General features: G+C 45.4%; 2 protein-coding genes across 5 annotated transcripts in view; one reads left to right on the top strand and one right to left on the bottom strand.

The window, feature by feature from the left end:
* Nucleotides 1-1,782, top strand: part of GSG1 (germ cell associated 1) — a 14,542-nt gene extending 12,760 nt beyond the window's left edge. For all 4 annotated transcript variants that reach the window (XM_065045194.1, XM_021291534.2, XM_065045190.1 and 1 more), the window contains one exon: nucleotides 583-1,782. In XM_065045194.1, coding sequence (XP_064901266.1) covers nucleotides 583-898 — 316 coding nt within the window. In that variant the 3' untranslated portion in view covers nucleotides 899-1,782. The remainder of the gene's footprint in view (nucleotides 1-582) is intronic.
* FAM234B (family with sequence similarity 234 member B) lies at nucleotides 1,719-24,085 on the bottom strand. The gene is made up of 13 exons (XM_021291540.2): nucleotides 23,935-24,085; nucleotides 17,471-17,863; nucleotides 16,409-16,507; nucleotides 13,723-13,911; nucleotides 12,278-12,408; nucleotides 11,497-11,644; nucleotides 11,019-11,160; nucleotides 10,220-10,363; nucleotides 6,679-6,760; nucleotides 6,294-6,449; nucleotides 5,564-5,681; nucleotides 4,183-4,409; nucleotides 1,719-3,766 (listed from the first exon to the last, which is right to left on the bottom strand). The coding sequence occupies exons 1-13, from the start codon at nucleotides 23,969-23,971 to the stop codon at nucleotides 3,761-3,763; spliced, it is 1,872 nt and encodes a 623-aa protein (XP_021147215.2). The 5' UTR covers nucleotides 23,972-24,085; the 3' UTR covers nucleotides 1,719-3,760.

The raw sequence follows: 24,085 nt of genomic DNA, 5'->3' as shown, positions 1-24,085 counted from the left end.
AAAAAGCAGGTGGCTCAGGGTTCCTTTTTCTAAAGGCTAAAGGAGCTGTCTGCAGCTGTTATGCCATAACTAACTTGAAAAACAGATGGCTGAGCTTTGCAAGTGCTCATGGAAAGTGAAGGCTCAAATTGTAATGCTGTACTGATGGTGACCACACTGATTCTTAAGACTTAAACACTTCAGTGTCACGTGCCAGCTGCGGACATCAAATGTCAGCACGGTTGTCTGGTTATGCTCAAGTAGACATGCCTCGTGCCCGCGAAGACACTGAGCAGCCCTGCAATACAGAACTTGGTTCCAAGCTGTGCAGTTACAGACTTTCCTGCTGCCCTTTTTCTTTTCCCTGCATCCCTCCCTTTCCTGTGTCAAGGATGACCAGTGTTCACCCCACCAATCTAAGCAGCATCCTGTGGTGGGATAATCCCTAAGAACTGTAATGTTATGAGCCGTAGTATTTCTAGTTCATGTCCATGCCCAACAGCTTCTGCCTGGCAAATCAGGGTGCACCACAGTGCATGCAGGTCAATTCCTTACCCTACTTGGCTTGTCACAGCATGTGCTATTCTTGTGTCTCTTCTGCAGCATGGCCTGGGCCTCTTTCACCTGCTGCATGGCCTCTGCTGTCACCACTCTCAACACCTACACAAAGACAGTGCTGGAGTTCAAAAGGACCCACATCAAGGGCTACAACGGGAGCTTCAAGGATCAGCCTCAGCATCACCAGTGCTTCATACAGCAGCAAATAAGCAGCTACTATGAGCCCCACAACAAGCCCCTCCGTTCAGTCTCTGAAGGAATCGACTTCTACTCTGAGCTGCAGCAGAGAGTGCTACAGCGAGAACCAGAGCTGGAACTGGATGAGGTCTTGGGACACACCATCGGGGAGGAGCGCTGTTAGGGATGAGTGCGCAGTGACAAAGCAGTGGGATTTGGGAGGCACAAGAGCTCTGAACCAAACAGTAGCACCACTGTTAGCAAGTTCTTGAGGAACTTCTTTCCTCTAATGTTTGGGCAGTGAGAAGGTGGGCACAGGGCCAGAACAAAAGCAGTGCCAACAGTAACAGGGTGGGTCCTCCCTGACTGCAGTTTGACAGGTGTCCTCAGCTGGGAAGGGTAAAACTGGAAGGACATGTTGCTGGTGCCAGGTGCACCCAAGGTCTGTCAGAGTTGAAGTAAATGTCTTAATCCCAGCAGTATTGCACCTGGGAATAAACAGACAGCACCATCCGGCTGGCAAATTGCTGTGCTGGGCCTCTTTGAGTGGTGTCACATTGACCTTCCAGCAACCCTCTGGTTCAGTGCTATGGTGAATGGCATTGTTGCTTATATTGATTGGCTGTAATCCCCTCTGAATACCCTATTTATTCCTCATTTCCAGGCCCAACCTCCTCTTCTCCCTGCCCCCAGATTAAAAGTGCTGCTGCAGCAGGAATGGGGGTTTGCTTTCAGACACATCTCCCATCTTTTCTATCTGTAATGATTCCCACATACTCCCTTCTTGCTTTTCCCCCAAAACTGCCCATTCTGAGGTACTTCTTGTCTGTCTCTTTCTACTGTGCTTCTCCACAACCTTTAAGAATCCTTGGCTTGGCTTTTGCTTTTTTTGTTCCTCTTCATCTGTCCCCTTCTCCCCATTGTAAAAATATCACAAACAATCCCCAAATCAAGCAAACTCATAATCTCTCAAAGGTGAAACAATGCTTCACATGACACACTGATGCTGTACACAGTATTTATTTGCTCCATTGCAGTTCACAGTTCAAATACATTTTTCCAACAATATACAGATAGACTCTTCATTCACAGTGGGGATGTGTCTGTGTGGGCAGGGTGAATTCACATTATGGAGGAGCTAACGTCACTGAACCTGAATATCAGTTCTCTCAGGAAGAACCTCAGGAGAATAACTACTTCACATAACAGCCACTTCACCTTTCCCAGCAAGGTGGTGGCTAGACAGGAGGGAAGGGGCACTCCTGTTTAATCCTCATATGTTACTGGTCCTCACAATTTCAATCCCTATTATGCAGCTGTATTAACTGACTATATATTATAAACACTAAACCCTGCCTAGAGGAAAATGCCAGGCTTAGAGCCATTGCTACAGTTGTGCTAATATATACACAGCTATTTACACAAAAATACCATTGAACAGATACAAATTGTTCACAGGCTCTGACATTAAGAGAGCAGGGCCCAAAGACCAGCCTTGGGACTTGCAGCTAATCCTGAAGGGCTATCCTGGAAGCTTTATACGGAGATGCAGGGAAGGAGAAGAGAGAGGGTGACATGGCAAGGAGAGGCGCCAAAAGCCCAGAAGAGCAAACTCATGGTAGATGTACCCATCTGGACAGAGTGTCAAAGTCCTGCCACCACCTTGCCACTCACAGGGAAGTGTGGGGAGACTGCAAGGGCATGTACCAGCAGGAGGACAGAAGAGTCCCTTGCAATCCTCATCTTAGCCTTGCTTTGCCTAATGTCAAAAGTCAGACTTAGAAAGGCATACTGGGAAAACAGTTCCTATGTTGTTGAACTGCACTGTAGGGAGTTGCTGGGCCACCAAAGTGGTTGTTTAATATGTGCTCATTTCTATTAGAAGAAAATTAATGCAAATGTCAGCAACTACAACACAGGAGACTGGTGGCACACTCAGAGGTGTAGCTCGAAGTACTAAACATAGTGAGAGCAAATGTGCCCTGGGGGTAGTTTGTTCCTCCTGGAACCTAACATAGGGCTGGGCTGGCAAGAGAATGGTAAAGTTGAGCTCAGGATAGAGGTGCACAGAGAAGCTTTCCAATTCTGCTGCTGTCTGAGCTTCTAAACCCTGAAGCAGTGGTGTGAGAATCAGCTTTGCTGTAACTGAATCCAATGTGATCTTTACATTGCCAGTGGGGATCTGCTGAGAATCTATCCCAAAAGGGCTGTGGTGCAATTGCAAAGGGGAAATCAGCCCACTGGACTGCAGTGTGATGTTACAGTGACACTTCAGGTTCATAAAAAGCTTAGAGATGAAGAGGACATAGAAATAAGACGTGAACCTTTCAATAGTACATGACCCACATGAACCCGTCTTGAACGTGAAATTGGGAAAATAAATATACAAGAACTGGCAAATGCTGTGGGGATCATCTTTCTCTAGACCAGGCAATTCAGCCAGAGAGCTAGTTTGTTCATGAGTTTAGTGACAGAATGGAGAAGAGGGCTGAGAGTACAGGAAAGGTTGTGGACATAACTAGCCCTGCAGGACCCAGAGAGAGGCTTCTGTCCAAAAATATAAAGCAGGTGGTGTCCTTTAGCCACACCATTTGCCTTGAGTCATCATGGCCTGCTCTAGTCCTAGAGCTTGTTTGACTGCCTGGAAATACTGCTTGGACATAAAAAGGAGTGTCCTAAATCTTGTTCATAAATTAAACATACAAAAAATATACATATATTGTATAAATTGATACATATATATATAAGCGCCTTGCTTGACATATATATATGTATATAAATTCAAAATTCACATTTCCATGTTACCTGGAAGTAAGCATGCAAGAACAGCATATGGAGGAGGAGATGCTGAACAAAGTTCTGGTGCAGGACAGGTCTGCCAAGGACTAACCTGCCTCCAGCATCATTCCTCAGAGAGCTGATGAAAGGGGAAATGCTTTTAGCCCCCATTTCCTCTACACAGCAGTTTCCCTGAAGATCCACAGAGCAGCTTCCTGTATTTCCCATACAGGCCACAGGTCCAACCAAAATCTGAGGAACCACCAGGCTAGAGCTGGAGAAGGAAAGGCAAACAAAAACCAAAACCTATTATCAACCAATCTGGTAGAAAAACATAATTCACAGGTCAGCAGCTGAACCTGGGCACCAGTATATGCAGGACCCTTGTTTGCCCACATCAAAACAAGTGATCTCTGTCCCACCTCTCTATTCCCTCTGTGAGTCTGTCAGTCCTTTATGACCAACAGCCCTGGTTCTTTTCAAGATCCCCTTTCTTGTCCAAGTGCCAAAGTAATGGCCTCACAATCTGTCCAGCTTATGCCCAAAGGGGGAGCCAGTCATCTTGCAAACAGTCTCTTAGCATCCCACCAGTTTCTCTGCATCCCAAAGAGCACCTAACTGTGTCTGTAGCGAAGAGATCAGATGTTTTGAAAGGCCTGGATTTCATTAGGGATTCCTGTGCAATCTCACCTTCTGAGGAAAGTCAACAAATTTCAGCCGGGCAAGAAATCGCCTCACTTCTCCACGGCTGATTTTGGGAGTGGTGGTGTCCTTGAGCCACACCATTCGACCTTGACTCATCATGGCCCACTTCAGGCCCAGCTTGCTGACTGAGAGAAATCCTGGCTGCTTTTCAGAGGTTGCAGTTGTTGTCACAGTGATATGAAATGCATCCTTCTGGAGATCATTAATTCCAACTGGTCCATCAGAAAAGGGAGAGAAAATATCGATGAGGAGTAAATGGTTACACTTCTTCCAGAAGAAATCTTACAGTCTTTGCTCAATCAAACCATTCACTGGACTGGGTGGGGGTATATTCAGTCTGGCTTTACAATTGCATGTACTTCAGTTTATCAGGGAAAATGATTTTAAGTTAAACATTTTCCACGGAAATAAACTGAAATTTAGATCAGAAATTGAAGGGTTTGGTTCCAGGTGATGTGTTTGAGTTTGACATAAGACATGTACACATTTCAACAATGCACTTCACTTTCAGAGAGCTTTCCTTCCCACACCTATTAGCAGATATTGTTTTACCTCTATAGAAGGGAAAACTGGTAAAGCACGGGCAAGTCAGTTCACTCCAGTCACTGCAGAATGATCTGTACAGACTTCAGAAATCCCAGTTTCTACCAAACCTCTCTAAAAGTTATATTCTCTTTGTTCTTGACTGAGCTGTTTTTTGTTGTGTCCCTATGTAGCATTTTTTCTATGCTTCCTGACCTACTGGACTCAGTGCTGTATAAAACGATCTTTTCTCACATATTCCGCTATGCTCAACAGGCTGGATGTTGGTTGAAGTGCTTTAGAAAGAGCAAGGATATCCAACAGGGACTGTACAACCTTGTAGAGATATTAAAACCAGATCTACTTGTTCTTGAAACACACATTTAAATATTTTGGATTCCCCTTTTCAAAAAGAAAGAGGAAGAAAAAGCACAGTTGCTATCCCAGAGAGTAGAAGAAGATGGCCAACAAAGGCAGAAGTGTATCTGAGGTGACAGAGGAAAGTTTCATAGTGATTCTTCATGCACCACCTTAAATCATAAATAGCTCCCTGGAAAGCCAGGGAAATTCTAAGGTGTAAGACATGCGTGAAACCAAACTCAGACCTTTCCTCACTTAAACATGTGAAGAAACTTGGTGGGTCTTCTACTTGCAAAGTTGGAGTTGGACAGAACCCTTCTACAGGAAGAAGATGAACCTTATTTCCCATTGCTAGCCTATGTGTGGTGAACCTCAGGTGCTACCTTTAAAAGCACAGCTACACGTAATTATTACACAGCTACCTCTCCCTTCATATTTCTTTTTTTCTTTTAACATAGGTAGTTTCTCCTCCATTTGTACTCACCTGCTGAAGCAATGACTTTGTCTGTGGCATTGGTGAGGTCCAGAAGGACTGTAGGAAAAACAGGATGAAGGAGATAGAGGTGGTGCAGCCCTGGGTGCTCAGGTCTGGGACCAGGTTGCTGTTGGAATGAAGGACAGACAAAAACATTGCAGCTGGCTAGCAAAGAGGGTTTAGCTTTGCCAAAAAAATGAAGAAGTTTTCTGCCACTGTGCTGTCTTTATGTGGATCAGAGAATCAAAAACTCTACAGTTTTACAGAGATTAAATCCTGCTAAGTTTTTTTTCTAAAACAGAATTTGTTCTACAACTTCTGTTTGGTGTGACTGAGATCTGGCTCTGTCAAAGCCAGCTTGATGGGTGAAGCTACAGTCTGGAAGTGTGAGTCTCCATGCTGACTTGTGTGCCTGCATGCAGAGAAGCAGCACTCAGGGGCTGGAAACAAAACTGCAGTAAAAATATCTCAGTGTTGCAGAAAAAGTTAAATTCACACAGAAAGTTTTTGTTTTGTGGATGCAAACATTCTGTCAATAAAACTTTCTGGTGAAGAATTTGCACACAAAAACTCCAGTGTTCAGGCTCAGAGAAGGCAGTGTGTCAACACAAGAGGAAAATATGTCCCTGAAAGCCTTCTTGTATAGCAGGTTTAAAGTTCAATTACATTAGGAATAAAAGACAGGGACTGCATGTGCCTCACAGAGAAACCTCAAAGTGAAGAAAGGATGCCTGCTCACCAGACTTTGTAACACAGGTTGTGTTTCATCAGCCCAGAAGAGAAAAACAGACTTCTTGTCCAAAGTCATGACTGACAGTGCATCAAGTTGTTGCTTCTGCCATGGAAGTTCCTGGTTCCAAACAGGGAGGCCAGATTTGCCATCTACCACCATCACCTCAAGGCAGAAGAGAGATTTAGCATTAACGAGTGTTCAGGTGTGGGTGTACGGAAAGCCTCCTTGCAGTGGCATGGACTGTGCTGTTCCCTTTCATGACTGTGGCCACAGTGTGACAAGTGTCAGGCACAGAAATGGGGAGAGCGAAGACGGGCAATGACTGTCCCTTTCTACCCAACCTCCCTCACTCCTACGCTTCCACTGCCCTCCTTGCCTTCACTTTATTTACCTTTTTTTTCCCATCGCCAGTCTGTGCTTGCAGCATGAAGTCCAGAGTTTGGTCAGCACCGAAGTAACCTGGTACAGGCTGGCTGCAAATTTGGAAAAAGAAACACTCAGCCCTATCACAGAAAAACAGGGATTTCAGATGGAGGCAGAACACTTACTTTCATTCTCCATTCTGCCTCTTAAAAAGGCAGGATTTGGCATGCTAAATAGGATCTTTCATACACTCAGAACTATTTTGACTGTCAGGAACCATTTGCTGGTGGATCAGAAAAGTGAAAAATTATCAAGCAGCTCATGGTGCTTGTTAGCCATTCTTCAGAGTTATCTGTGTGGAGGACATTTCTTGCTGGGCTGTGTAGACATCTGTTTGTCACCCTGTGACATTAATCTGCATTGTTATTTGCTTAGCATGAGAACTGCGCCGTTTTGCTATGGTCATAAAAAATTACCCAGCCCTTTCAATATGCATCGGCAGATTTGACCTCCTGCTGAAAGTGCATTTCCCAGGCTGCCTTAGCTGCGTGAGACAGCTTTTAATATACTCACCATTAACGTCAGCTCATGATTCTTTGTTTTCTTACTGCTGGCGGTTTTACAAGCCTTTTCATAACCTTCAGTAGTTTAAATTAAGTCCCCTCTCATCCTCTCCCTTCTGAGTGACATAACACTATTACTTTAATATCTCTTATTATAACTATTTTCTAATCATCTTGCCTTTGGCTTTCTGAGTCTTATCTCTGTCTTCCTTACATTCACCACAGCTAGAAACAAGGTTCTAAATATGCACAAATGATTCCTCAAAATTCACAGAATCGGAGATTTTATGGGAAGGCAGGGTCATCAGAAAATGTCATCCCTCTTCTTGTTGATGATGGATTGCTGTATTTCACCCAATTAACCAAGTATCAGTGGGCTGATTTTGACTAGATCTACCAGCCATGAGGTTTGCTACAGAACTACAAAGATGAGATGAATTAATGGACTTCTCATGACAGTCAGTTCTAATGATTCATCTCACTCAAAGAAACATGCCTGCATGGCTAGCACTCCTAGGCACTTGTTCTTACTATAGCAAGATTAAAATGCCTGTTGGTTCCCATTATTTGCACATGCTTATGAACTCACCTTTCAGGCTTCTCTTTGGTTATATAAATCCACTGACTTAAATCTTCCATGCTAAAACATTTTTTCCATCCCTTTTCTCCAATTTTTTCCAGCTTTCCCTTTAAAATGTGCATAACAGAATGGTTCCTGACCAGCAATGCCACAGTACAGTAGTGGCTTGACTTCTTACTTTTATACTTATATACTTACACTATTTATACTTACTGCATCAAACAATGTCACTCGCTTTACAGACACCTTTGGCAATCAGAACCAGTGCTTTCAAGGCAGTATCATGGGAGACTCTTACAGCCTGAAGGCTCTCCAGTAGCAAAAGGAAGTAGTTGGTAGTTCTATCAGCATAAACTTAAAACCTCTCCTAAGGTGCCTCTTCTTGTGTCCCTTACAGGTTACAGTCAGTGACAGATCCCACAAACTGAATGCAGGCAGGCATGTGTATTTTAGATGCTACCAATCAACTGAAAAATCCCCTTGGCGCTTTCTCAAATGAACCAGAAGGCTAGTAATTATTCCTGCCAAACAATAATCCCCACAGCAACCTGCCATTAATCCTCTCTCATCTGAAACATCCATTTACAACACAATTTTCAACTGCTTACTCAATTTCATGGTCTCTGAACTTCACCCTTGTTTTATGATTACTGATCCTCCTTTATGGTTTTCCAGGGATCTTGTCAAAAGCTATATGGAAATGCTGCACATCTGCAGTGCCCAGGTTCTTTTTATCAGAGACTGTTCCCAAAGGGCTGGACTCAGTCTGCCTGGCTGGAGTGGTGTGTCTAGGGGCAAATCTATCCAGAAAAAAAGGAGCTCAGCTAGCTCTGTAATCTTTGTCTTATGAGGAACTGAGCTTGGGTCTGTTTGACTATCTGGTGATACCCATGAGCTGAATTAGTCCCCTAGCCTCAAGCAGAATTTCTCTATGTCCTAAAAAAATACCCTCTTAAATAAAAGCTTGTCCACAATATATTCAGTTTACTAGATTTCATCTCTCCTAATTCCCAGAAAACAGGCAGTCCAGGACTTCAGCACAGTGGCCTTGAACAAGAACTGCTTTCATTATTTTTCAATGCCTAACTGGCAGCCCCTGTACGCATGCTGAACTCTGTCCCTTGGGAGGTCACAGAACCAGAAGAAACAGGGCTGGAGTGCAGCAACTTGGGACACCAGTTGCCCAGAGAGGCAGTGGAGTCCCCAGCCTTGCAGACAGTTAAAACCTGACAGTGCATAGCCCTGAGCAGCCTGCTTTAGCTGAGCCTGCTTGAGCAGATAGATTGGATTAGGCAATCTCTAGAAGTGCCTTCCAACCTCAGCCTGTGATGATGTGCATGGAAGAGGTAAAGCAGTTCTCAACCCTTCTTGATTTGAACTCATAGAAAATTTTCAATTAATCAGTTGGTCCATTCAGAAATTTCTTGCATATCACTGATTTTACCGCATCTATGGACTGGCTTTGCTTAGTGAGTACACAGCCCCAGACACATCCAGAAGTCTGCAGACTCTAGGCCCAAAACACTTTTAATTTGTTTCCTTTCCCCATAGTAAGATCAACTAGCCATAAGCCATTCCTAAAGCCATTGCTTATGTCACTCATCAGCCCTCAAGAATGTGGACATTAACTGAATATCAAACCTAGCTGAACACCGATTTCTTTTTTTTTTGCCTAATGAAGTTCCACTGACTTCTTCCTATTGATGTTCTTGACAGTCAGGTAACACTGCACTGAGAGCTGCTTTCTTTCCTCTAGACAGCAGAGCAAGCAATTTGTTTCCCACATAATTTCCCTCAACTGTGCCCAACTGCCCTTTGCAAATATTTAATACTGGGTAAGCTGAAATTGCTGGTTATTATAAGTCCATGAGTTCTGGCAAATTACTTCATTTCCATGTGTGAAATTAGTGGATAAGCAGTATTACTTTGAGATTTACATTTAGTATAGATGGTGTGCTGACTGCCCTCAGAGTGCTCATTTTCAGCTTTCAAGGAATATTAAGATCTGTGACCCATACTCAGACACCTTCTCTAAATACTTAACATCTCGAATGGAACTGGTCCCCTCCACTGAGCTGGCAAGTGGCAGCCCTGAACAGCAGATGGGCTGAACCACACACCAGTAATCCCCTGAATACCAGTGCCACAGTAGTCATGACAACAATGTTGGGTACCTGAATCAAGCCCCTAATTTGTGATCACTCACAAGCACACACCTCAGGTTTGCAGCCTCCTGTTCCTTGTCTCCCCATTCCTACCCTCCTCACTTGTTCAGTGATGCATTTGTACACCTCCAGTTCTTAGATTTCTCTGCAGACATGGAGAATCCTTCTGAATTGCTTTCTAAGGAGCACATACACTTAAAAGTGAAGAGCAGAAAATGGTACAGGAAGAACTAGGACAGAAAAATGTTTCCACTATGTAACCTGCTGATGTTCTGCAGTTCCAGGGTCCAACGGGGCTCCAGGTCCTGCCCTCGCAGTAGGATCAAGCCCTCTTTGGTTGTGATAAGCAGGTTGCTGCAGTTTGTGTCAGGTGTCTTCACTGTCTGGAGAAAGTCAACACCCCCACTGGGACAAATGGAAAGCAGAGAGGAGATTCTGAGTCTTGTATCTGCATATCTTAGCACTAACTGCCTGTCCACATGGCAATTATCCCACCTAAGATTTGAACTGTTCTTGGAGAAGCCCATCTTTTCCCCAGAGATGGAGCTTAGCTTCCTTTGGGGGTTCCTGAGTTAAGTGGGTTAAATTCAGGTGTGGGCTCTTCTGAACATCTTGAGCTACTATAAAAAACACGGAGTGTAGGGGTTCACATTTACTCCCTTCCTTTTATTCCCATCCAGACTGATCTTGACCACAATTTGGCAGCAAAGAAGGAGCAGCTGAGAAATCCACGCCCACAATGCTGGACATAGACTGAGCTTCCCAAATGAAACTCCATCAGCTGGGAACACCTTTTTTTTTCCTCTAGGTATGCATCATGAATTGAAGAAAGGAAAAGAGCAGGAGAAGCAAAGGATTTCTTTTTACCATACTCTGCACTTCTTCTGCTAGGACAACTGCAGGACAGGGAGGAAACAGTGGGTTCCTCAAAGTACTGTTATCAACTGAGAAATGAGAAGGACAGTATTGAAGTAGGAGGGACCATCTCTAGGAGAACTAAGAAGCACCCATTCTCCCCATCCTCTCCTGGCAGAAGCAAGATGATGAGTCCATCTCCTACCTATAAATGTCAATGAGCTCTGACAGGTTGACAGATCTGCGCTTCTCCCACTGTGGCTCCTCGTGCTGCAGCATTGCAGGAAAGCTGTCCCGGTTTCTGGCTTGGGTAAAGATATCCCTCAGGGCAACTGCTTGAACATTACCTGCCAGAAAGAGTAAAGATGAAGAGTCCTGCCTGCAAAAGTTATCTCCCTAGTAGCATGGAGGGTCCTTGGGACCACTGTGGTTGTGGTAGAAGGCAAAGAAATGCCCAGAGTTGGAACTTTCTTGGCCTTTGGGAAACTCCAAGGTATTTCAGGCTAGCAGGTATTGGTGCTCCTGTACTTTTCCACACCATGGCAGTGAGGCTTGTTCCCATGCCCCCTACTTTCACAGCAGAAGGCATGGTAGAGATAACCCAGGGATGCTCTGGCCCATTTTAGGTAAAATTAATGTTTTCTTAGTAAGGTGAAGTGCTGGAGAGGCAAGGTACAACTTACCAAAACCAAATAGGATGTAGATGGCTTCCCGGCTGGTGATGTGGACTTGGGGGCCAATCACTTTCCCTTCTCCATTGGTGCTGTACATCACAGGCCCACCCAAAGCAGTCCCAGTCTTTCCTGACACCAAGATGAAAAACACATCAGGCTGCAAAGAGAGAGATGCAGAGATTTTTAACAGTGCTTTCATCTTTCCTGGTCTCCACAGCAGGAAGCTCCACTGCTCTTTCACCCACAGCAAGGTCTAGCTCGTGGTCTTTTTATCTTTGTTCAGTCTGAATTCCTGGGACTCTCACATTCATGCTTTTCCCTTGACTGCAAGTACATCAAAGATGGAAGGGACTTCAAAAACCTGACCTCCTCTAACAACATTAATGCTAGATTTGTGGGGAGGGATAATCACAGAGGAAATCTGCATCTGAATTAATCACGTAAGTATTTCTTTCTTTTGGATAAGCTGAATGGTCCTTTCTCCAGAGATCTGTCTCAACACGGCTCCCTATGCTGCTAAACAGCATAGGGAGCTGAACAAAAACAGCTTCACTGAACAAAAACAGATAATTCTGAAGTCTCAGAAAGGGGTAAATAATGACCCTTCTGTTCACTTGCAGCTGACAAGAAATGCAGGTAGTGTCATTATTGCTTGATCTCACTGCTTTGAAAGAAAAAGGGGGCTTTCCAGGGGGCTTGCAGTTCCTGTTACAGTTTTCCACATCAGTCTCCCTATTCTTCCTCTAGATAGTCAAGGTCCTTTCAAACCCCAAACAGGGCTATGCTGTACCTGTGTCTCTTTCAGAGCCAGAACAACAATATCCCTAGTCCCGTCTCCATCTACATCCGGAAGAACTGCAGCCGGTGCAGCCAAGAACCCACTTGAAAGGTGGATCAAGTTCAGCGTCCAGATGGTCTTGCCTGTGGGAGAAACAGGATGAAAGAGACTCACAACACTTGGGCAACCAGTGGGCATCCCCAGAGGATTCCAAAAAACCTTCTTGAAGAAGGAAGCAAGAGACGTTGTTTCCCTCATTCTCTGAGAAACAGAAAGACAAGCCTACAAACTGGGGCAAGCTGCAGTGGAAAGCAAACTTCTTCTCCCAGCATTTCTTCAGATTGTCTTTTAGTCATGCCTCAAATCCTGCTGTGCTTGCTGCTTAGAATCTCTCTAGAAAGACCTGAAACCAAAACAATTCCTGAAACAGCAGAGAATATTTGCAGTTCACTCTTGGAAGGAGAACCTAAACGAGAGTGCTGCTCTGCAGGACAGCAGTTGTTTTCCTCAGCCAGCAGTAAAGCCTGTAGATAGATGCCAGGAAAGGGAACAGATGGGCAGTTCTGATATTCAAAGAGCAAATCTGTGTCTCAGTTAAATTCCCAGCAGCAAATAGCCACTCTAGCATGGCATGCTTGCTCTACCTCAGGGTGAAAGCATGTTAGCAGACATAATGTCAGTAAAACCTGATTTGCAAATTGGCAAATAAACACCCAAAAAAGGCAAAATGAAATTCAATGCTTTTACTTTTCTATGATTCTTCCGCCAACACTTCTGCTTTTTCAATAAGAGTCTAAAAATGCCTTTCTGCTGCTGCTGCTGTGTAGGATAAGGTTTGCCCTTGCGTGACAAATGAAACCAAAGGCCAGACCTGCAAACACTTGCACACATTAATAACACTACTACTGTTGGTAAAGGAGACAGTTGATGGTCCTGACCATCAATGAATGTATGTAGTAGAACAAACAGCAATCAGAGAATGGAGATGCATGTGATCAAGTGATTAAAAATGCAGTATTCATTCACATCTAATCAATTCCTCTATGGGTCTAATTTCTCTTGAAGGTTTCCTGGCTGTAGCACGTCCTTATATAACTTTTCTAAGGATGGTGCTCAGCTTTTCAGTGCTGTTAGGTAAGTGCTGAGTTGTACTAACAGCTCAATGGCGCTGAGAACAGACCTCACATACCCTTTATACCATGGGCATGCTACAGGATAACATGAACACCTTTAAATGTTCTGAGACGGTAAGATGAAGATGCTGCCACAGAGCAGCAGCAGTTTGGAGTTTCTTACCCTGTGTAACTAGAAACTCATTAGTATTTTGACTCCTTCCTGTGTGTAACTAGATAACAGCCACCATGAAGTGCCAGCAGTGAATCATTCATTCTTATCAGTCCTTTAAAGAAAACAAAACAGTAATAACATATTTATAATATGCTGGCAGTTGACTCTACCTGTGGAGGCACTGAGAAGGCTGAGGAATTTTGCTGTTCCTGTAACAAGACAGACGGGCTCTCCAGGTGCCCCCAGTGACAACCCTTTGCACTGCACGCTTCGAGTCTCCTCTGGAAGCTGGATGGACCACAAGGTGCTGCCATTCATACCAGAAAGGGCCACCACAGTTACGGAGGGCCTAGAGACACCTGGAAGAGGCAGGAAAGAGAGAGTGAAATCACTTGGCACCATGGGCTGTGTTCACTCTGCCTTTGGTCTTTGTGCTTGAGTTCCAGCTCTAGCTCCTAGAGCTGAGTGGCTCAAGTCAGCCACATTCACACAGACTGAAAGCAAATGTCAAAACCCACCCCACAGGCGAGTCTCTCTGCCTACAGAGCCTAGCAGTGATCTCCAGACAAGCTCTGCTGTCAGTCAACAGTGCAGACAATCACAGAGGTTGGACCTGAGCTCACAGCAAGAAATGTGGTCAGCCGGGCAAAGAGGAACCAAGATCCTGGGGACAACCTGCTCAGTTGTGCTGAATTCCTGGTGTGAAATGTACTGCTGTCAAACCAGACTGATCCTTCTGATCCTCCCTCCCCACAGATCTCCCTCTCTTGGCTAGCATCAAGGAAAAACCCCACATGACTCCCAAGACAGATGCCACCTCATGTCAAAGTCCTCGGTTGTTTGTAATTCTGGAGCAGTAGAAAGTGACTGGCAATCTGAGAGCTTTTTCCTTTGTTTTCCAAAAGAGTTTTACTGTGAAAAACAGATTGAATGCAACCAGCTCGTGTAACTCAGGGTCCTTTTCCTAATTCACTGGTTAGCACAAAGTAGTTGCAAAAAAAAAAAAAGTGTTCTGTGCTGTTTCGATTGACTGTTGGCTCTGATTCCAGATGTCAACAACTGACCACAGACATAACTGCAGTTACTGTAATCTCCACTTGGTATGTTCACATCACAATTTAAGATGAATACATTTCAAAATAACAACAGTCCCAGCTGACTCCAGTCTTACTATCAAAACAACATGTAATATGACTACACAAAGGGTGTATCTGGGCCACTAGCTAAAAGCAAGTCTGAGCCCACTCTCTAAATCAAACTCTCTTCCCAAACTGAAAATCATCTGACTTATGCTAAGGGGCTGCCTGAATCCTAGTTCTCTTCATTGGGTTGGCAGGGACTAAGAACAACTAACTCCTGAATGCAGCTCACAGCTGTTGTGCGTACAAGCTGGAGAAACAGCTAACAACGTCATAGCTTACTCCATTAGGTACCTATCCTGACCTTATCTCTACTTGACACTGTATGAATGCTCTGAGCACAAGCTATGGGAGGGCTGATGTGCAGCTATGTGGTTTTAGGATTGTGATGTGTTTACACCTGCTTTAGTGTCTGCTTTCTGTCTTCCGGCATAGCTATAGACCAGGATGAAGCTACGCATGACTAGTTCTATTCAGAGTGTGCTGACAGCTGTACATATGTCTGCAATGAAAGATAAATACAATGCAATGGAAATATATAGAACACTAGGACAACCTTGGAGAAGCGGTATTTTCCCTATCCACTAACTATATTCTTATTACTCAACTCTTCGAACAACCAAGGCATCCTGCTCTCACAGGAGTTGTCTTCATGCTGTGCAATGTATGCTTGCTATCTGAATACATCTCTGAGACTGAACAGATTCATGTAATCTCAGGTGATGCCAGGCTGGGCAGAGGGCATACAGCAGGCAGCGGGGAACCTCCAGGACTTCAGAACTCAAGTGCAATAGGATGTCACTGGACTTGGCAGCCTCTGTGTAACAGTGGCCAGTATCAGCAGGTTGCTGCTATGTTACCTGAGGGCTGTGAGGGCTAACAGAGAAAGCAAAAGCAGCTAGAAGGAGGAAGCAGGGCTAAACAGCTAGGCACAGCAGTTTACCCACCATCAGGCAGTCTATTATCTGTGAATTAACAACAATTCGAAGCCTGGAAAGTATATGGAGTGACTTGGAGAAAAAGGCAGAAAGGGGAGGGTGTTTCCTGCAATGCTGACCTAAGGGGCATTAGGACAGAGCTGCCTTAAAAAAATTCATAATGTTTCCTGCTGGCAAGCAACTGGCTAATTCAGAAGACCCAAAGTGCTCCAACAGTCAGCTCTGCCATCACTGTACCTGTCACCAACTACCCTTAGTAATGACCAGGACGCTAGACCACAGACTAGGAAAGAGTCGAGACTATCACTGAATCTCATTTGTAACCTTTGTCAAGTTGCTTCCCTCCTCTGTGCTTCCACCTCTGTGCCTGTAAAATGGAGGGAGGTAGCCTGAGCTCTTGTGAAGGGCTCTGAAAGACAACAAGAAGGGAAAAAAACCCACCTTATTTCCAATTGCTATTTGTAGAGCAGTCCTTTCTGATTGCTATATCTCTGACCACAAGCCAAGTGTGCACAAATACAGGAGAAAAAGATGGACTTGTCCCAATAAGAAATAAGGGGAAATAGATTATAGTGACCCAACAGGTATGGGAGCACAGGCTTGCAATGAAAATTATGAGCAACGTGACAAAGCACAGACACAGTACACCAGCCATTTTAAGGAACTCTGAAAAGAACAATGAAGTAGATTTGCAGAGACAAGAACTGTTCCCATGCATAAGACAGAGGTCTGTACTGACATGTACAGAAAGAGGAATGGAAAGGAGCTGCGCTGCTTACCCCTGACGCTAGCATTCATCAAAGCAGTGAAGACTACGAGGATGTCAGGGAGCCCATCGCCGTTCACGTCACACAGTTCCAGTGGGGATAACACACCACCTGCAACAATCACAGAGAATCACCCCACCGTTGTCAAAAAGGCCACCCAGCCCATCTTCCATGCTGGGAGAGGAGGGCCAGCCCAGAAAAAGAGACTCATGGACAGCCAAGCATCACGGAGTCTACTAGGGAACCACCAATGTCAGGCAGCTCACACCACAGCAAGATGTTTCATTGCATGGAACGGCAGAAATGTAGCATCTGGGTCAGGGAAATGAAAGGGAAAAATGGAGGAGGTAACAGGAAAACATTTCTGCATTCCATTTCACTTTCTGAGGTGATGTGGGAGCCACATATCTTACGAAGGGCTACATCTGGAAGCCAGTGGTAGAATGCAAGGAGGGAGAGACATATCTAGACGTGGCAGAAATTATTTCACAAACCACTGTTACTTTACTGCAGAAGTCAGAATAGGAGATACTTTAGAAATGCTACCAGTGGCCTGAATAGGATGACAAAAGATCACAAATGTTGACTTATGGATTCAAGCAGGACAAGAAGACAAAAGAAATAAGGTTAGTTAAGCCAGACAGAAGACACAAAGACTTTAATCCCTCTCCTGCTGAACACACCCACACACTTCAGTGTGGAGGTGCTGGTGAAACACAGGATGTAGAGAGGCAGGTACTATGTTTTAAAGTGGGCTGGGCCATGTCCATCTGGAACAGAGCATACCATCTAAACAAAAAGGCAGGATGGCAGAAGAGTTAGAATGTTTTTTTTGGTGTTGACAGAAACAAGATTTTGTAGCACTGTCATGTACTGATGTCAGATTTCACAGGCCTCAGCTTGAAGAGGGAGCAGGACACAGTTGCTCATTTACTATTCTACTAGGAGCACCTGCAGTGGTGAGGAAGGGCTTCTGCTCTGACCTGGCTCTCCCAGATAGGTCTCTCCCACCGATACCCAGCCTGGGAGCTGCCACCTCCCCCATGCCAGATGCCATTCCTGAGGCTTTCTCACCTGCTCCCTGACCTAGGTTGCGGTTCCAGGTGTTATGCAAGTCTCTAGGGGGACAGGGAATTAGAAATGCGCACACCAAGACAAGAATCATTGAGACCACCACAGTGAGCAAAAAGATCGCTGTGCGCAGGTATGGCATGAGGGAGGGAGCAGCCTTCTGCTCCAAACTCCCAGCCGTCTCTGCAGAATAACCCTCAGGCGTGCTCTCTGACGTGTGCTGCTTTGTCATCCCAACCTCCACATCAGAGTCAGGGTCCTGCACCTCCTCAGGGGGGCTCTTCCCATTCTTGACCCCCCCGTTCTTCTGGATGTTGAGTACCAGGTCATCTTCACTTTCATCACTGTCAGCCTGAGTGAGGGGATCGTATTCCCCAAGGTCTGGGCTCTTCTTTCCTGAGGAAAGAGATGGAGAGAGACAATAAAGCATGAGTTCCTTGCTTTTGCAGCATCTCAGTGGAGAAAAGGCTGCAGTGGAGAGTGATACAAAAGGAACAATAGCGCAGTCCATGTTTTGCATGGATCCAAGTGAGAGGTACGAGAGAAAAGACAGGGTCTGTCCATGAGTAGCAGCTGCAGGAGAAAAGATGTCAACAGTTTATTTTCCCAAGATAAAGGTGCATCTATATCTATATACATATCCATAAACACGTGTATGTATGTATGTATGTAATTCACAGCTGACTTAATTCAAATACTTTCCTGTTTGGTAATGAGACACATTGACGTGAAGTCATGCTTAACAGTCTTGAATACCTAAACTGCAGCACTCTCTTGTCTTCAGGTTCTGAACTCCTTTAGCGTTTGCCAGCCTCTAATCCCGACACAGCCCCTTTTCACTTGTAGTCTGTGTTCTCTGAGGAGTCCTCTCTCTGCAACTCATTTTTCCCCTGCTCCTCCTGCCTGGTCCAAGTGTACCATATCTGCTGTCCTGTTTCATGAGGGACAGGAGGGATAGAGCACTGCACATGGCTTCTTTGTAGTGCTGCTAAAAGTGGGTATCGGCTCCCTGAAGATGATGGCAAAGTGATTTTCCGCATTTGGGCCAGTAACATGCAGGTGTCTGAAGGGATCAGGGCTGCCACTCTAAGACACCACGTCTCTTCAGGGCTCATCACTGTGAGAGGGAGTGCTCCAGCCCCGCAACAGGAAACCACGGTGCTCCTGCTCTGTTGCTGCTCCCACCGGAGCCGACAGCTTGTGCTCGGCCTTGCCAAGATAGATAAGTTAGTACTGATGCCTTCAGGTGGTGGTACAAGAAAGTAGCTTAGCTTTAGGTGTCTCCCTCACAGATGCCTGGCACATGGACTAATTCTCCCCCAAGCCCTAGACAGCCATGGGGAGTGCGACGAGGCCAGGTGCAGAGCCCGGTCATACACACTGGTGCAAAGCCAGGGCCATCTGTTTATGGGGCCAGGGAAGATCACGCAGACCCACTGCCCTGAGCTACGAGTAGAGGATCACGTCTCAGGGAGCTGCTCTGAGCCACCAGGCTGGGCATGGAGCCATGGCCACTGCTCCAATGTTTGCAAGGTCTCAGTCTATTTCTCTCTCTCTCCTGTTCCAAGGGGGGACTTTGCTATCCCAGATATCTGCCTTATTTTCCTTTGTCTAAAGTTGACCTGAAACAGGAGCTAATTTGTGCCCATAGATGCTTCAAGTGATACATGCAAGGCATAAATTTTAAGCAAAAATATGCAAGCTGTAACCACTCTCGGACACTAAGATGATGGGAAGGCTTTACAGAGTGGAAATTTAAGAGCTTTTATGATTATCCTTCCTGCATAAGATAATACGTCCTACTTTTGGTTTTCCTGTTAAAGGCACGCTCACAGTTACAAACATTGTAGTATCTAGTTAGTGCAACACACCTATTTTGCATCATCTAGAATCCATTTTGCAGCACGTGCATCTCATTTCATTCTCATTTCTCACCGCACGAAAACACCTTCACTTCCTTTTCCTGCACCACTTATAAATGGCATTCAGTGTCAATTTTACGATTAAAAAAAAAAAAAAGAGTCAATCCTACTAAAGGCCAAATGCCCCACACTAAGTAGAACAGCCAGGACAACCCACCCCCACTGAACAGAGGGAAATAAAGATATCTGAGATCATGTACATAAATTACACCCTCCCTTTTTGAACTAGGGGTTTCTACAGAAGACTCACATCAAAACAATCTGGTGCACACACACACACTCCAAAAAGCTGTTCCTTGTGGAGGCAGAGCACCCAGCTAAACAGTATTACATTCCTATGGGACAGTCAGGTGTATCGCTGTGAGACAATGCATTGTTTCGCATTGATCTGTTCGAAGTGTGGGCTTTTCAGAAGTCTTCATAACCTTGAGTCCATCCTGTGAGCAGCACAGAAGGCCACCAAACTCAGTGGCACACAGCTCTCTGCTCAGAGATTGCAGTGACAGCACTGTATGAATTTCCCAGATGTCTATACAGTAGGTTGTGCTGATAAGTTGCTGAAGGAGTACTCAGCAAAAACAAGAAATTCCAGAGAGGGCTCACTGGCAGGGTATTTGCAGCTTCTCACTACAGATCCAGATGTGCCAGTTCAAGCCAGGTCAGAGCAGTATGAAAAGCAAATGCTGCTGGCCCACGAGTAAATGGTATTTAGCCTGGGAAGTCAAAGTTGGACAGTTATGTTAAGCAGACTGCTCCCAGTTTTGGAAACTGCTGTGCTTTGAGTAAAACAACTCAAAAGCATAATTACATTTCAGATACACTGTGATTTGTTTAATTATCTTAATTTCAGACAGTCAATCCAGAAGACTGAAACCTGCTGTTCATCCTTGGGGCAACTAAAAGCATTGGCAGGAATGAGCTTTATCTTGAACAGTTTTGTTTCAAATCTCTAGGAGACAGAAAGGACCTCGAAACTATGGCTTACCATGGATGGAACTGAGATGTTGGGAACATCAACAGTGGTGTCAACCACCACAGACAACCTGTAACAGGAACACCTTTCCTGCTGAGAACCAGGTAAGAATCCAAATCTACTCATCAGAGGCTAGAAAACAGCTGCTACACACTAATGACTAACAGCTTTTTGTGATCTACACAGAAAAATATGTTTTTATATGTAAGGAAGCTATAAAGCCTGGCCAGTTATAGAAGAGCTATAAAGCCTGACCTGGAGGCAGAAACTGGCATTCCTTCTCCATAACCTTCCTCAAAAGGTTAGCTGGCACTCTTGCAAGGCACAGCCACTCAGTAAGGTCTGGCATAAAATGCCCTGATGATTTTTGGTTTTAAGTCAAAAGGAGGGAAGACACTGTCCTTTAACAATGGCTGTTGGAGCACTCATGTAGCACATGGGAAACCCACTTGCATATCTAATCTCAGAGGATTCAAACACTCATCTCCCACCATTCAGAGAGCCCTAACAATCAATCTGTAGCTGTTTTGGGAATGTTTCTGGAGGGGTGGTGAGGACACGGTCACTCTGGCCTCCTGAGGCTGTTCTGAAGTGCAGAGAATATGTAACTCGTGAATCACCTGGCTGGAGAGAGAGCAGATGGAACATGTCTCCTCATCTGGGTTTCAGGTCAGGTGCTATGGGAAGGAGGGATACCACACCTTGCTTCCTGTAATTACTTCCAAATGCTTTTCCAACAGAAAAGCATAAATAGACAGGAAAAGCAGTAAACACTGTATGAAAACAACAGCAGTCTCACACCATTTAGAGAATTCTGATTTATTACGAAGTGCTCCAGAAGTCAAATTCTTTCCTTTCTGGTCCAGAGCAAGGCTCAGGCTGGGGAAAGACATTTTGTCCATCAAGAGAAAGCTAAAACTGCCTCTGTTGCAAGTGATCAGCTGTCAGAAAATCCAACACTCCCATGCAGTTTTCAACTTTCCAGCATGGAAATGGAAATGCTAAGACCTGAGTTGGCCTCTTGGTGAAACTCTCACTCTGTCTCCTGAAACAATAATCACTGCATAACCTTAATGATAAATTGGTCTCTGCACTAAAGAAAACAGACTCTAGACTTAAGTTGAGCAGCTCTGTGGCCTTGCATAACTGTATAACTCATATCTTATCTGTCTCTTGCATAGCATCTCTAAGTGGTATAGACTTTGCATTCACTTTATAGGGGACAGAGTTAAATCAGTTTCCATGCTGCTCTGTGGTCTCTCCTACAGGTATAGTAAACAAACTGTTTCTGTTCTGACCTGCTCTAAATTGTCTTTTGTTTTCTTCCACAGCACCAGCAATAAAACAGAGGTTCTCAGTCAGTGGCCTGTGGTTACCATCAACCTGAGGAACTGTTGCTCGTAGTCTGTGGCTAAATTACTGATCATGTTGCCCTAGTGTTTTTTTGGTTTTGTTTTTTTTTGCAGCCACTGGAAGAAAAAGCTAATACTAAAGAGAGAGGTTTTCAAAGGCAGAAGGGAGAGAAAATGCCCCAAATGTATCAACTTTCAAGGGCAGCTGGACTCTAAACTGCACTTTAATCCCCTGTGCATTCTCCTAACAGTATTTTCTGCATAGGCAGCTCTTGCGAGTATTGCAGAAGAATGTGACCTCTTATAGAAGATGAATCATGTGATCATGATTCGGAAAGGAGGCATCTGTGAGGTGATCTGTGATGGAATCAGGTCCCACTCATAATGAAATACTAATTTCTAGTGCTGATGGCTTGAAAGATATTAATTGTAATACTTTTTTCTGGTTTTGACTTACTGGAAAGGCTTCTTTGAACTCACTTTGGAGTGAAAAGGGCCACTCTTGGACTTTAGATAAGTACAATTTTCATTGCATTATTCCAATGATGACATGCTGGTTCCAGTATCCTTTGTACTCACTTCATGTTCTGTTTATTTTTCTTTCCCAGATGGCAGTTGGCAGGCACAAGTCACTGGATACTGCAGACATATCTCTAAGCCCGCAGGGAGATAAGTTGCCACATATTGATGTAATTAATTTAATGAGATGGAGCCGGAAAAACCAGCTATAGCAATAGGCTCTCTGCTTTCTCATTGATGTTGAAAGCTACATTTTTCAAGAGTTAACCACACAAACAAGGTATGATACATGCAATTTAAATGAAAGACTGATGCAAGAACTGTATTCTTAACTGCAGTGGCAAGGCCTGTGCTCTGTTCGACATCAGTGTGTCCCAACAGCAGATATCAAATACATCACGCTGCTTCCAGAGGTCCCAGAAGGTATCTGTACATGTTATCATACAGTTCCCCAGTGGCCACACCCCAATACACACACTTACAGACACCAACTCACACTTTTTCTAAACTTAATGTAAACTGTATTCCTTTCCTTTTAAACAGATATATATATATATATATACATAAAAACTGGGAAAAAAATGCTTTGTAAACAAAACTTCTTTGAATGAGATCTAACAGGCACTACATAAGCTAAAAAATAATTACTCCACGTATTGGTTACTAAAAGCTGAGAGCAAGGCCCCTGAAGACACTACTGTGATCTTTATGGACTGATGGTGTAGAGAAGCACGACCTGCCCACTGAGTGCAGCTTCACAGAGTGGTGCACTGCAGTACCACAGTGATGTGTGGTGCCGGGGAGGAGTCCCATCTCTGTCCCATGGCTGTCCCAAAGGCAAGACATGGTCAGGAGCAGACATGAGGCACTTTTCCCCTGGGTTAATGCAGCCAGGTGCATTGGCACTCTCTCCAGTCCACCCCACAGCAGCTAGCGTGCTCTCAAGATCTGGTTTCCAATGTGTTTTCATTCCCTTTTAATCTCCTCGCTGAATAGAGCGGTTGTTGGACTGCTGTTCACTGCCTAATCTTCGAAATATCTTGTTCCCCGACACAATAGTCCCTTATGCTTGAATATCCTTTCATCTCACTGAAGATCTCTGGCTGGAAGGTATGCAGGGTTGGCAGGCAGGCTTTAAACATTTACCTAAGGTAATTGCAGTGGCACAAGCAGTGGCTTGGCTTTTGGGGGCAAAACCCGTCAGGAGTGGATAAGAGAGGGTCTAACACTGTTCCGCGGTGGTGGCGGCTATCTGGAGCCCTTCCAAACACAACCGTTCTGTGATTCTGCGATTCTGTGCCCGCTTCTGCGCGGCCTGCGGGACCCGGCGCCTCCTCCCGCGCACCCCCGGGCCCAGCTCCTCAAAGGGCCGGGGCCCCTCGCCGCCACGCACGACGCCCCCGGAGCCCCGAGGTTCTGCCCCGTCCCCTGCAGCCTTCCCCTCGCCACGGGACCCGGGTGGAGGCCGCCGGCCCCCTCACACTCCCCGCGCCTCCAGGGCAGCCGGGCCTGCCCCTTCCCCCCAGCGCCGGGCCTCGCCGCACATCGTCACATCACCATGGCAACGCACCCTACCGCCCCCGGCGAGCGGCAACCGCGCTTCCCCATCGCCGAGGGCTGCGCCAGACGTGGGTGCCCCCGGCCCGGCGCGGCGCGGCGCGGCCCGTCACTCTCTGCCCGCCGCGGGTGCAGACCCCTTACCCGGCAGCTTCAGCGCCCGGGACAGCACCGTAGCCATGCTGGAGAGGAGCAGTGCGCTTGCGCACCGCCCACCCCCTCCCAGCGCCTTTCCGCGGCCTGCTGGGAATTGTAGTTCTGCGGCATGAGGCTCCCCGGGAAGGGCGCCCGCCCC

The sequence above is a fragment of the Columba livia genome, chromosome 1, assembly GCF_036013475.1.
Source record: "Columba livia isolate bColLiv1 breed racing homer chromosome 1, bColLiv1.pat.W.v2, whole genome shotgun sequence".
Taxonomy (NCBI): Eukaryota; Metazoa; Chordata; class Aves; order Columbiformes; family Columbidae; genus Columba; species Columba livia.
Note: the sequence above shows the minus strand (reverse complement) of the source record. Positions and strands in the feature narration are given on the sequence as shown.

Excerpts from the sequence above, each read along its gene's own strand:
- FAM234B (XM_021291540.2), bottom strand. The coding sequence starts at position 23,971 with ATGGCTACGGTGCTGTCCCGGGCGCTGAAGCTGCCGG. Across the intron at positions 13,912-16,408 it reads GATGAATGCTAGCGTCAGGG|GTGTCTCTAGGCCCTCCGTA; the intron begins GTAAGCAGCGCA and ends TGCCTCTTCCAG. Across the intron at positions 12,409-13,722 it reads CCTTCTCAGTGCCTCCACAG|GCAAGACCATCTGGACGCTG; the intron begins GTAGAGTCAACT and ends TTTCTCCCACAG.